Here is a 12,909-nt window from a genome sequence, read left to right as displayed (position 1 = left end):
GTACATTTCAAGCAGATTCTGATCCCCGATGCTGTGTTTGAAAGAAAAAACTGTCAATATGTGATTAAGGCTTGTTTATTGTAGTACCTCTATCAATAGAATTAATGATTGCCCGCTGTTATTATACAAATGTTTATCTTATTAGAAAACAGGACTTGAACTAAACAATTTCTACAAACTTCACCTTCAGAATTTCCATCAGTAATCTCTAGCAAGTACTTGAGTATTTCTGAACCACCGTTGTCCTTTGGAGGATCTGGAAAGTAAGCAAATGCCTTATTAGTTATAAAAGTGTATTGATTTTTGTTAGTAAATATTATTAGCACACATAGAATCATATAATATACTGTCTAAATTCTGGATTCAACCAAAAGGCACAATAATTAATATATTATTTCACCCAACTCCTTTCTCGAAAAACAAAAGAAACAAAACCACAAAACCTTCTGATTATCAAAGCGTAGAGCTAGACATGTCAAAAATGTTAGCACTTATTTAGTGAAACATGAACAAAACTCAAAATATGGAGTTATTTTTCTAAGAGTTATGTTCATTTATTTATTTTGAGATTCTGAAGCCTGCTCTTCAATATCTGATGGTTTTTATATAAGACAAAATATACATATATTTCTTTTTAAAAATTACTTTATCCTTTTTTTATTTCACTTGTATCATCAGTGAGAGACGGAGAGGGAAGAAAAGGGAGGTGCAAAACTTACTAACAAAATAAATAAAAGATCAGAATACAACAAATCTGTCCCATCACAGTTTGCTACTAAGCAAACTTTGTACCCCACATGAACCTAATAGAAAACCAGAGCTGCGGATCAATAAGAACCTGTACCAAAGAGCCGGTTTGAGGAGGAGGTTCCGGCTTGTTACTAGAGCCCTGTGCGCCTTAGGTATCATATCTGTCTACTGCTAACTCGGTGCCTGCAAGAGTTTTCTTTTCTGAGCAGGAAAATACCTTTTTGCAAGACTACACAGAATTTGCTTCTACTATCAGTTGGCCACCTCTGTATTTTAGATATACCCTCAGGTTACTCATATAGATTTAGAAACTTGAATTCCCGTCTCCTTTCACCTGTTATTTCCATTAATGTATGCAAACTTCGGCAATAGATATTTACAGCAATAATTAAAATATAGCATATGGCTAATGAAAGTAAATACTCAGTGTTGACGGAACTTTCTAGGATATTCTGAGAATAAAAGCTTTAGATCTGGCAAAAAGCACACCTAGATTTTTTGTTTCTCTTAATCGTATCCATCTTATAGGGAATAATTCTGCCTCAAAATTACCACATAACTTGAAGCAGTTATATGTCTCAGTGGTTGGTCTCCAATAACAATTTAATAATGTTTTAAATTCCCTTTACATTACTTGACTGCCAGGTAAAATCTTATTTTAGATTTCTTTTTTTTTTTTTTTTTTTTGGCTGTTTGGTAGTTACTATTATTGTATGGTATTAGTGACAATCATACATATTATGTTTCCCATACAGCTGCAAATGTTTATCAACATTCTAATGGCATTCATTTCGCTGAAATAATCCATGCAGCAGGTGAGCCACAAAACCCTCTACCAGATCCCCACAAATACCAGGATGAACTTCAATATGAAAACCTCCTGAATTCCAAGACTTCCAAAGATATACAAACAACAACAACTAGTCTTCCTAATTCACTGTAACTTAAACTTCTGTAAAATTTAATATGACTTACCTAAATTTTGAAATTTATTTTTAATACTAAGTTTATAAATCAATTTTTATATTAAATATTGCTACATTTTTAAGGGCAAGCTGTTGAAGAATGAAATATATTCAGAGATTACCACATTCAAATCAATAATACATTAAAACTATAGGAGAAAAAATGTGTCTTACAGGAAAATCATGAAGTAAATGAAATGCTCTTACAATTATCAATTTTACGAGTTTGTAGAATTCTCAGAATGTTTCTCATACATATATTTCAAACGTGTAAAACTCCCTCAAATAATATGATTTGTTTATTGGTTTGTCACTACTGAAATTAATCAAGTTTTTAAAAACCTGTCAAAAAAGCAGCAGCAGCAACAGCAACAAAACATACCCCATTTAACACTAAAACCATGAGATGTAACTGGTCCTTTAATGAGGGGTCTTGTAGGAGGTCCAGGCCTGTCAGGACTCGTCGTACAAACCAAAACTTCACTTGGGCAGCTTTTCCCTTCCATATTAGAAGCAGTCAGCTATAACACAACCGAAAAAACATTAATGTGCTTTAGATATCAGGTCTTAAACCAGTAGTGACTTTCAATATGGCAAGATCAAGGTATCCATAAACTCACACAGACAGACACACTCACATATTCTCTTTCTCTCTCTCTCTCTCTCAGTCTCAAACTACGAATTTGTAAGTGTTTCTTTAATGGAGTACTTATTTTCTATACAGTTTAGCTATTAACAATTAAAAATAAAATAAGGTAGGTTTTAGCCAAAGATATTTTTACCCTTTCAAGAAGACAAAACAAAACTAGTATGTCACCACCCAGTTCACAGTGTTTTGTGGAAGGAAAACATGGAGGAAAAGCAGATAAAAATAACCTTGCTTATTTAGGAGTAGGGCAATGCCACCTTGTGGAGAAATGTTAGCAGTATACCTATGATCTCACAGCCAGCATTGAGTAACAAGGATTTTTAAAAATATCAAAAACTATCATTTTCCTTCAATAGTTACACATGCCACTGGATAATCCGACAACTATTTACTGAGTGACTACTACGTGTTAAATAACACGGTTTGGCTCACAAATTCAGAGAAGGAAAGGGGGAACCAGAAGACAACCGCATCTCTCCAGAAGGCACACTGTCACACTAGAAAACACCGCGCTGGGCTAGAATCAACAAACAGCGGGCAGCACACAAGGCAGCCTGCTGTTCCCTTCTCTCCTAACGAGGTCGCAGAGTTGATTCAACGCAACGTCGCCCAATGCGGAGCCCAAGTGGGGAGGGGGTGGGTAACAGAAGAGCAAAAGGAAAATGGCTGAGAAAAAGAAAATGGGCAAAGAGCAAAGGGCGACAGAGAAAAGGGAAATCTGATTAAAAGAAGAAACTGTGAATAGAAAGGTGTGACGTGCAGGTGAGAGACAGGTGCGCTGGGCACCTGGTTTGGGTCTTCCCAGGCAAGGGCATCTGGCCACGCTGTGATGCAATTTATTACAGCACATTACGGCAACAGGTTTCTTTCTCAAAAGTGGGTTTTAAAATTAAAGTTGGGTGTGTATTTTACAGATGTTACCTTAAAAGTGTAAAGTGCAGCGAACTTAAAAATCTTTTAACCTGTACAGGAGATTTAAAATGGTCAAGGGATGAAACATAAAACAGCTTCATTTTTAAGCAGTTCAGGTACCAAAATGACTGACTTACCCTGAACTTATACTGTGTGCTTCTTTTGAGATTTTTCACAGTACAGGTTAAATCCTCTCCAGTGTATTTTGGGTGGAAAAGGTTATCCTGAAAAGGCAAAGCCAGAAAGAAACATCAGTATCATAAAATCTGGGCATTAAATACCTTGTCTGTAGGATTTTTATATTGCCTCCTTCCAGCATCACCAGCGGGCCAGAAGTGTGGCAGCTACACCAGAAAGAGGGCCAGAATCCCACAGTGCTTTAGGAAAAATTTAACTCTGTCACATCATAATCTGTCCTGGATCTGGGTACTTTTATTGGGAGACTAACACTAATCTGAATGAGAACAATGTTCTCTCTTTGAGAGAGTGTAAATTTGCTTTGGAATAGATGTCACCATATACTTTTCTCACGGAGCAAATTTTTCTGGTTACTCAATAAGCATTTTAAACAATGAATTTAACCACCAAATTAACGAAGCTTATGTAGTTAAAAAAATTATCTAATAATGTCGTCATGAAAAAAGGCTCTTGTACGGAGATCCTTACTGTCAAGCTGCAACGTGCTACGCAATCCACTGGCTGGGGTTTCTGACACAGTGTCCTCTTCTGGACAAGGGGGAAAGCAGAGCTTGGATGGGGAAGACATAACCCTTCAACGGGATAAACATCCTACTGAAAGCTGACTGTACAGAATTCATTCAATAATATTCTTAGTCATGCACACATCCATCCATCCACCCACGCATTCATCTCGGAGCACCTTCTATGCATCAGGCTCTCTTCCACGCTCTAGGGGTTTAGCACTGCCCAAGAACAGAGTTAAGTCTTGCCCATCAGAAACTGACATAATAGCCAGAGAAAGCAATTAACAAAAAAACCTACAGACAAACATGAAGCATGCTGTGTGGCGGTAAGTGCTGTGAGACGAAAGTAAAGCTGGGTAAGAGGACGGAGTGGTGGAGCTAGGAAGCACTGCTTCCAAATGAAAGCATGGGATGCCATCTACCTGGATGGGGAAGGCTGTGGGAAGGCCAGCTCTGCAGGCTCCTTAAGGCAGCCACATATGGCTCCTCCAATTTAAATGAAATACAATTAAAAATTCAGTTCCTTGGGCTTACAGTCACATTTCAAGGGCTCAGCTGCCACGTGTGGCTAGGCACTATCTTACTGGACAGCACACGATACAGAACATTTCCATCATCACAGAAACTTCTCCTGGACAGTGCTGTTTTACAGGGTGGTCAGGAAAGGGTCGTCCAAAGAAGTGACATGTGAGAAGAGACCTGAAGGAAATGAGGGAAGTAACTCAAAGATATCGGAAGGGGCATGAGAGCCAGAGGGCACCAGAACTGCAAAGGTGGGGCGGGACGGCACAGCTGGTACGCTCAGTGAGACTACAGTGGCAGGAACAAGGGCAGGAACGAAGACCCTGAATGTGGAGGACCTGGAAAGCACTGTGAGAGCACTGGCTTTCCCTCTGGAAGAGAAGGGAAGGCACTGAGATGGGAGGGCTTCTGAGCAGAGCACTGACATGACCGTATTTGTATTTAACAGGATCACTCTGGCTTCGTGTGGAGGACAGACTGTAGTGTAGTGAGGATGAAAGTAGGGAAAATACTTAAGAGGCCGTTCCAAAACCCAGGGGCGAGATGATGGTGGCTCAAAAAGTGTAGTAGCTGTGCAGACACTGAGAAACGGTCAGATTCCTGGGTAACTTTTGAAGGGAGCTTTGAAAGGATTTGCTGACTGACTGTATATGAAGTCAAGGAAGAGCCCACGGGTTTCTGGCTTCCCCAAATGAAAGCACGGGGATGCCATCTACTTGGATGGGGAAGACTGTGGGAAGGCCAGGTTTCTGCTAGTGGTTACAGTGGCAGAAATTAAGAGCTTGGTTTCAAATTTAGGCAGCGAATCTAATTTCACCAGTGCATCCTGTAGTTAAGATAAAACTGACTTTACCGAACACACACGAGGGTATAAAATGTGCCAGACTCACGTTTTCGTCCTCCTGGATTTCCAAGGTGTAGGTGACTACTTCCTCAGGTGAACAGCCTTCTGGTTTATTCCACTGCAGTGTGACCCATGTGACCCCAGCTCGAACAAGTCTTGGTGCAGAGGGCATCTGAGGAATGTTTCCTAACGTGTAGCACACCACCTCTTGGCTATACCCACTGGAGAGAGACAGACCCGGTGAGACACGCTTAGGGGCACGGGCGGGGTCTCGGCATTTCAGAAGAGCAGGGATAAGCCCACCTGCTGCGCAACTTGCTTGGGTGGGAAAGTCTGGGGCCTGACAGGTTCATTGAGCAAAGGAAGGCAAGGATCCTTTATGGGATATTCCCTACCACAACTTCAATTTGCCCCGATCCACCCCACCGCCCCCTGCACTGCTCTGCTTAGGTCTGCTACTGGAAAAGCATGCCATGTTACAGGACAATAGATTTAAAAATTTACTTCCCCCCGAAAGCACCCAGGAGAAAGCACAGCACAGTGGTGATGGTGACAAGCTATGAGCCACAGCTACCAAGGAGGCTTCAAATCCATGTGAGAGCAAATAACTGTCTACTGATGAAATAAATGTTTTACAAATATATATGGTGCTATTTTCCAAATGTTTGTAGATACCTCTAGTTCATTTACAAATTCTTGAACTGTAGAAGCCTTTATCATTATGACCGTCCAACCAGTGCACTCTAAAAATACAATGGCTATCATGGGTAGGGAAGGAGGGCTGTAAACCTTGTGGTCTTAAGAAGTTCTTTAGGCTGGAAAAACGGTTGGGACCAATGGTGTGCTGAACCTTTAAGAAGATTTTCAACAATCAGTGATAAAGAAAAAGATTTCCCCCTTAATCAACAGTTACCCAAGAAGTACAACTGAAATACGGTCTTTTCAGAGCACCTTTAATCCACTGATGCTTCACCATAAACCTGTTCTTGCCTTTCTCTAGCAGCTTGGAGGCAAGCCGTGTGTCCTACCCAGTCCAGATTTTCTCCAGTCCTGTGAGTATCTGCCCGGGCTTGACAACAATGGACGGCCCAGCAACTCTTTCTTTGTATCAGCAAACACTCAGACATAGTTGAAAAAAGGCAACTGAATGAGTAGCTTGCTAAAGTGATGAAAGGAAAAGGCACACAATCTGAAAAAAATAAAGCCCCCAGAGGATTCCTTTCAAAATCTGTAGTTACCTTCCTCCTGATTCTCAGAGACCCCTAGTGGGCCTTTGCATTACAGCCCGCAAGGCTGCAAAGAGGCCACACAGTGGCATTTATCACCTCAGACGGGGCTTTCTAGCCTCTGATTAGGATTCCCTTTCAGAAAATCTCTAACTGGTTCGGTGTGGAGGCAGCAGGTGACCTTGCGCCTTTCGGCAACGTGACAGAAGACTCAGAAACACCACACGGACGCTTAAAGGCATGAGGACCAGGAAACGCCATACCTGGTGCCAATGTCATTCCGAGCAGCCAGCCTGAATGTGTACCCCATTGCCGGACACAGCTTTGTCAATTTGCAGTGTTTTTGGCTCCCAAAGAAGCACTGTCTGAAACCACTGTTTCTTTTTCCCTGAAACAGCGAAACAATGCAAAGAAGTTTAAAAAAACATAATAAGAGAATGAAGGAATATTTTGAACAACTGTTTAATTTCCTAGTTTGGATGGACAAAACCAAGAGAAGGAAAGTGCTCTACAGTGAAATGCCATCCCTAACACAAAGGCACTACAGAAAGCTGTGTTACCGAGAGGGATAATGCACGGTCCTTGTGGTATTTCGTCAACAAAATAAAAAAGGCCCTTTCAGGCACAAGGCAGTGCTCAAGTGAAGGATCACAATTTCTCAGATCTTCTTCCTTACTTGGTCAAACTGCCTGATCTGACTCATAGGAGTGAGTCTGCAGCCTCACAGGATTGCTAACTCTGGAGCTGCACAGCCACCCCCAGATGGCCCAGCACCTGAGGACCAGGCTACGCAGCTCCGCAAGCCACAGAAAGTCCTCCCTGGTCTTCTCTCTCCTCTCCCGCCTTGTGGCAGCCCCCAAGCCCACACGTGTACATTCTGGCTAGTGAGCTGTTTGTCTACTCATCCCTAAATACTGGGCGCATGCCTTTGACTCATCTTGTCCACATCTGGTCTCCTCAAGGCAGTGCTCTGGACAATCTGGGAGCTCTATCAAGGCTTGCAGAGTCGAACTGAATGTCTGACAAGCACTTCATCTATACATATTACAGCCATTCTTAAGTTTCTTATGAGGCTGGAAACATATTTTAATGCATTCCTAGCCTTACATGATGCTTCAAACTCCTCGAAGGAAAAAGAAAACACTCCAGTGGGTTCTCTTAATAGAAGTAAGAAAACAAAAACAAAAACATAACTTAACTATGCTGTGCCATGCTCAGAGCCATGGAATACTCACATCGGCAGTTTTCTAGAATATTTCATACCCATAATCCACAGTATTTTATCTATGTTTACGCAGAAGAAAACCACATGCTAACACTGGATGAATTAGCATTTTAATCAGACAGCCTGGGCCCAGGACTTCCAGGAATGTTTGAAATTCTCAATTTATTACATAAAAAAACAAAGAAAGCACATTTTTCTCCTAAGCAAATTTAAGCATTTCCTTCCTTAAAGCAGGCCTCCAAATGCTTACTACTGAAAGAAACATTCCAGGTGAAGTCTAGTTAAAAATAAATATACAACTAGCTTGAAGTATCACTAGGTTGAACAGAGTAAAAACCACCATGCCACATTCATCCTCAAACTCTTCCCAACTCTCCCCTCACAAGCAAGGTGGTACCCTTTTTCCAAGGAAGGGAGTAGAAGCCCTAACAGTCCTTAAGATCCAAAGTTCATTTTATCAAGGGTTCAAAGTACATTCAGGTGCAACTATGGAAAATGGGGAGTGGGGTGGGCAGGCAGTCAAACATAATGTCTTTCAGCGGCTACTTTAGCAAAGTCACCCTGTGACTTGCAAATCACGCCCTTATGCTTACTTTAACCTTGAGTGTTAAGGTTGCTGCAGACAATTTATTCACAGAAAACCCGTTTACGCATACATTTGCATAATTACATCCAGTGTCTGATTACACTCTATGCGCTGCATGCCCTGGTATGTTCTGTATCCATTTCAGGCAGTAGCGTGATCTACCTTCTTTCCTCCACTATTTCTGAGCTCAGAGTAAACAGTGCAAGAAAGGCACATCCTGCTGCCACGGAAGCCTCATCCCTTCCAAACCCAATGTTGGCTCCCCTTCAATGCCTCATTTTTCCTATTTCTTTGTTTGGTCTCCTTTGCCCATTTCTTGTGCTTAGACCTACAGCCAGTAAATAAAAGCAGACTGTTCCTTACTAGGTTGATTTGCTTTACTTTGGTGAAAACCGGGCTGTGGTTTAAATGAGAAAAAAAGAGTGGGGAGGCATCAATGATGGAAACTAGACTTTGATTTTAAGGGGCCAGAGCACTGGGGCTCACTAAAGAATGGGGACAGAGGCATTCTGTGACCTTCAAGATGTTTTCTCATATTGCTAACATTAAAAAAAATTTTTTTCAACTTCAGTATCAAGAACAATTACTAAATGAACTCCAACTTGCTTAGATAAATCATGCCAAATTTTCCATCTTAATACCTTCCAAGATATACAACTATGTGCACGGACCTCAGGAACAGAGAATGACCCAGAGTTGTTGGAACTTCAGAATCAAGTTTTAGGAACAGTATTTGTAGAAGCTGAAGGGGGTAAGAGTACAACTATGTCACAGAGTTAAAAAAGTAAAGCTTATTGGTGAATTTTTAGAAGTCACTGAGTATAAAACAAAAAAAAAGGGGGGTGGGAGTAGGTTAACAAAGTATTTCGGACATGAGAAGCTTGAAAATACTCGTGGATGACATGGAGTTTAATATAAAAGGGATATCTGAGAAGAAAGAAATTAATATTCAGAAGAGTCGCTGCAGTGCAGAGGTAATCTACGGCTGAGAGGTTAGCAGGTGAAGATGGAGAACGCCAGTGTGGGATGGCTCCCGCGTCCCCCTGCTCATCCGTGAAAGCCCAGGCCAGGCTCTCAAATGGCTTTAGTCTTGGGCATTAGAGTAAGTACACGTTCAAAGGTACAGGCGATGTGAAGAATCTGTTTGTAAACCAAGTGTGATCCCAGGTTGCAGACAGCATTTATAAATAAAATATTATGCAGCTCTTCTTGTTGACAGAAATGGATAGGGTTTAAAAAAAAAGATAATGCTTTAGAAGGCTAAAAGATTGATAGAAACGACAGGAGTGATAATGTGAATGTTTATCGTTATTTATCAGAAATTAAATATGTCCAAGCCACTACTGTCTGAAGTTTTACAAATGGTAAATCACAACTTCCATGTTTGATAGGTAGCGTGGCTCCAAATGATTTTGAGCTATTATAATTTATGGCATGTTCCCTCTTTTAATAAAATCTAATTTAAAGTACACAGGATTACTGAGACATAACCGCTTTACTTGGAAAGACAACTCACTTTTTAATAATTTAAAGTTAGCTTCATGCAAAATCTCCTACTAAAACATGGTCCTAATGGAAATGCATAATCTCTCTCGACACTTTGTAGGGCCATTGCCATCAATAATCTGGTCAAACACAGGCAGCAGGGACACCTGTGGCCAAGGCCTTGTCCTGGTCCGCTACTGCTGCTAGGCTACTTGTGGGGTGTTACATAGAGCGGGGTTCCAAAGGTCTAGGAGTTGGCTGGTCTCCAAGATCTGAGGTATGGATGCCCAGTAGCACCCTGATTCTGCATCTTGGGGGATGATGGACGTGCAGCATGGGAGAAGTCAGGATCAGAACCTCCCTAAGATGAGCACTTGAGTTCCTGTTCTCCCGGGAGAAGCAACAAAAACTTCACCCCAACTAGAGAAAGAGGTGAGAGGAGGCTGGAAGCCCACACCCTTGATCGTCCTGGAGCAGACCTAGCCACTGGACTACTGACCTCATTGGACATGAAGCCCCAGCGTGTTCTGGACTAACTTGCTACTGCCAGTGTCCACAAGCCCAAAAGGGCAGATTTCCAGGGTTCCCCGACTTGTTTCCATTTCATAATCTTGGGCATGCCCAAATAATTTTTTCTATTGCACACACTGGGTTCATTCAAGGACAAGGTTAATCTTTACTAGAATGTGAAGAAATCTTGGAATACAAACCAACTGTGTGTTAACAGAGCTCAAGGTGCTCACTTTGGCAGGGAGTGAGGCATTAAAAACCCAGCTGCTTCCTTTTTCAGCTGTGCTCCTCTTCTCGCTCAAATGAATTCACAGTTCTCGCTAATCTGCCATCATCCCGCACCTAGACCTAGCCTGAGAGCACACATTCGCCAGCCTGGGCATTGAGACAAATGGAATTGTTTTCTGCCCAGGGTCCAGGGTGCTTGTCCTCCGATTCTGGTTAAAAGTGCTTGAAAAGTGCTCGATTTGCCAGCAGCTGAATCATGAACACAGCGTATATCAGATTAGTCCTGCCCCAGTCCTGAGGTCCCCTGCTTTGCCTCTATCACCTCTCTTACCATTGAACAAAAATACACTGCGTATTATCTACGTCCTAGACCCCACTGGTCAGCTTAATCTCCATGCCACCAGGCAGCCCACTCCCTGATGCCACTGCAACTCTATTTACCACAGAGTTCACTGGGCCTAGTCTGGATGTCTCATTTATCTGGTCCTTGGTGAACAAATGCTTCTTTTCAGTCCTAGATTCACAGAGTGAAGCAGGGGCACCACCTTCGGGGGCGAGTCGCAGCCTTACCACAGTCAGAAAGCTACATACTCCACCCACATGTGTCCCTGCTCCATCCTCATCCTCACTCCCTTTGCAGAAGGGTCATACATATGGTCACCACTCCTAATGATAATCAGAGTCCGGATGTTCTTTTAGGTCCTACAAAGTTCCTGCTTTACTCTGAAGAACGTCAACTTTTCGCCAGACTGTGAAAGGACCCAACCTTAGAGAGGCAGGGGTGAGAGAAGAGAGCATGGGGGAGTGGGTAGAATGTAACCCATGTGGCTACACAGCAGACAGTGACTCACCCTTGGAAACATTTTTCAGGATGAGTTAATATAAACTTCAGGGACAAAGATATTCTCAAGCATTATTTCACTCTTTAAAATGAAATTTGGGGATAAATGATAAATAAAAGGTTTAAAATACTTTAAGGAATATATTCTCTATTTTCTCATTTTATCTTCTGCCCTTTTACTACCTACTTGAGTATTTTTCTTTCTAATCTAGTTTAAAATTTTAAATTAGCTCTTAAATAAGATTATAAATATATTATCCCCTCAAAAAAGGGGGGAGGGAGCACTTTGCTGACCTCCTGTGAGTCGCCCAAAGGAAGAGGACACATGTAGTACAACAATGAGGCAGAGACATTAATTGGCAGGAAAGCAGTTTTTCTCATGGGTTCCCTTTCCTTATCACTGAGGGAACAGCAGTAATCTCTCCCATCTGTTTAGTGAGAAGGGCCGGGTTTGTGCACCGCTGAGTCACACCCCGTGTTCGGCTAGCGAGCCGCGCTGGCCACAGGGTCTGAGTCCCATCCTACCACTGCATCTCTGGGGCACATCTGTCTTCCTTCCCCTCTTCCCAGAACACTCAGAGGAGAGCAGGGGTAGGAAAAGAGTTATGCTGTACTTTCAAAGTCCATGCCCTTGCATATAAGTCTTAGGACATAGTACCTAAAACACTGTATGTGCTACACAAAGATAAAGGGAAAAAGATGAATGGACTACGAGAGTCAAGAGAACCTTTTATGTCACACGGTGACGATTTTAAACATGTCCAAACGTTCTTTGATTCTCCATCCGGTGAGGAGCAAAGCCTATGACCCTTTCCCTCGAATGTGCATGGGCTCGTGACTGTAACTGACAGATGGAGTGGAAATGAAGCTGTGTGACTACCAAGGTGAGGTCTGAAAAGATGATGAAGTTTCTGTCTTTTCCCCGGAATGCTCACTTTTGCAATTCTGACTCCCCTGAGGCTGCCATGCTCTGAGGGAGCCTGAGACGAGGTCCCACCGCAGCCTGCAGTGACCACTAGATTTGTTGAGTGAGGACCCCACCAGAAGGTTCTCCAGCTCCCAGCCAATGAGCCCTCCCAGCTGAACCACCAGAAATTGTGGAACACAGGCTAGCTACTCCTCCAGTGCCCTGTCCAAATTCCCAACCCAGAATCCATGAGATAAGAAAGTGACTGTTTTAAGGCATTACGTTTTGAGGTAATTTGTTATGCAATATTACAGTCATTTATTTTGATGTCCACAGATGTCTAGAATATGAAGTTTTTCAGTGAACTTTTATAAATTCCTCCTGTACTATAAATAGCCAGGAGGTAAGGGAGCAGAAGTGTGCATGCTCGTACTCAAAACCAATGTTTAAAGTATGCCTGGATAAAGGCTTCTATTTTCTACATGCACTTAACACACGCTTTTTCCCTCAAAGCGTCCAACAAAGTAAGGACTCTCTGAATAGATCTTAAAAATT

The 12,909-nt window shown here is 42.1% G+C and overlaps 1 protein-coding gene across 9 annotated transcripts in view; it reads right to left on the bottom strand.

Moving 5' to 3' along the window:
* Positions 1-12,909, bottom strand: part of FNDC3B (fibronectin type III domain containing 3B) — a 358,227-nt gene that overhangs the window by 60,232 nt on the left and 285,086 nt on the right. For 7 of the 9 annotated variants that reach the window (XM_033855478.2, XM_019946223.3, XM_033855477.2 and 4 more), the window contains 6 exons: positions 6,836-6,960; positions 5,393-5,567; positions 3,414-3,500; positions 2,098-2,236; positions 185-256; positions 5-31 (listed from right to left, as the gene is read on the bottom strand). In XM_033855478.2, the coding sequence (XP_033711369.1) occupies positions 5-31; positions 185-256; positions 2,098-2,236; positions 3,414-3,500; positions 5,393-5,567; positions 6,836-6,960 (625 nt within the window). The remainder of the gene's footprint in view (positions 1-4; positions 32-184; positions 257-2,097; positions 2,237-3,413; positions 3,501-5,392; positions 5,568-6,835; positions 6,961-12,909) is intronic. The other 2 variants (XM_073803904.1, XM_019946225.3) reach the window with 2 other exon arrangements.

Source organism: Tursiops truncatus, chromosome 4, assembly GCF_011762595.2.
Source record: "Tursiops truncatus isolate mTurTru1 chromosome 4, mTurTru1.mat.Y, whole genome shotgun sequence".
In the NCBI taxonomy this organism is placed as follows: domain Eukaryota; kingdom Metazoa; phylum Chordata; class Mammalia; order Artiodactyla; family Delphinidae; genus Tursiops; species Tursiops truncatus.
Note: the sequence above shows the minus strand (reverse complement) of the source record. Positions and strands in the feature narration are given on the sequence as shown.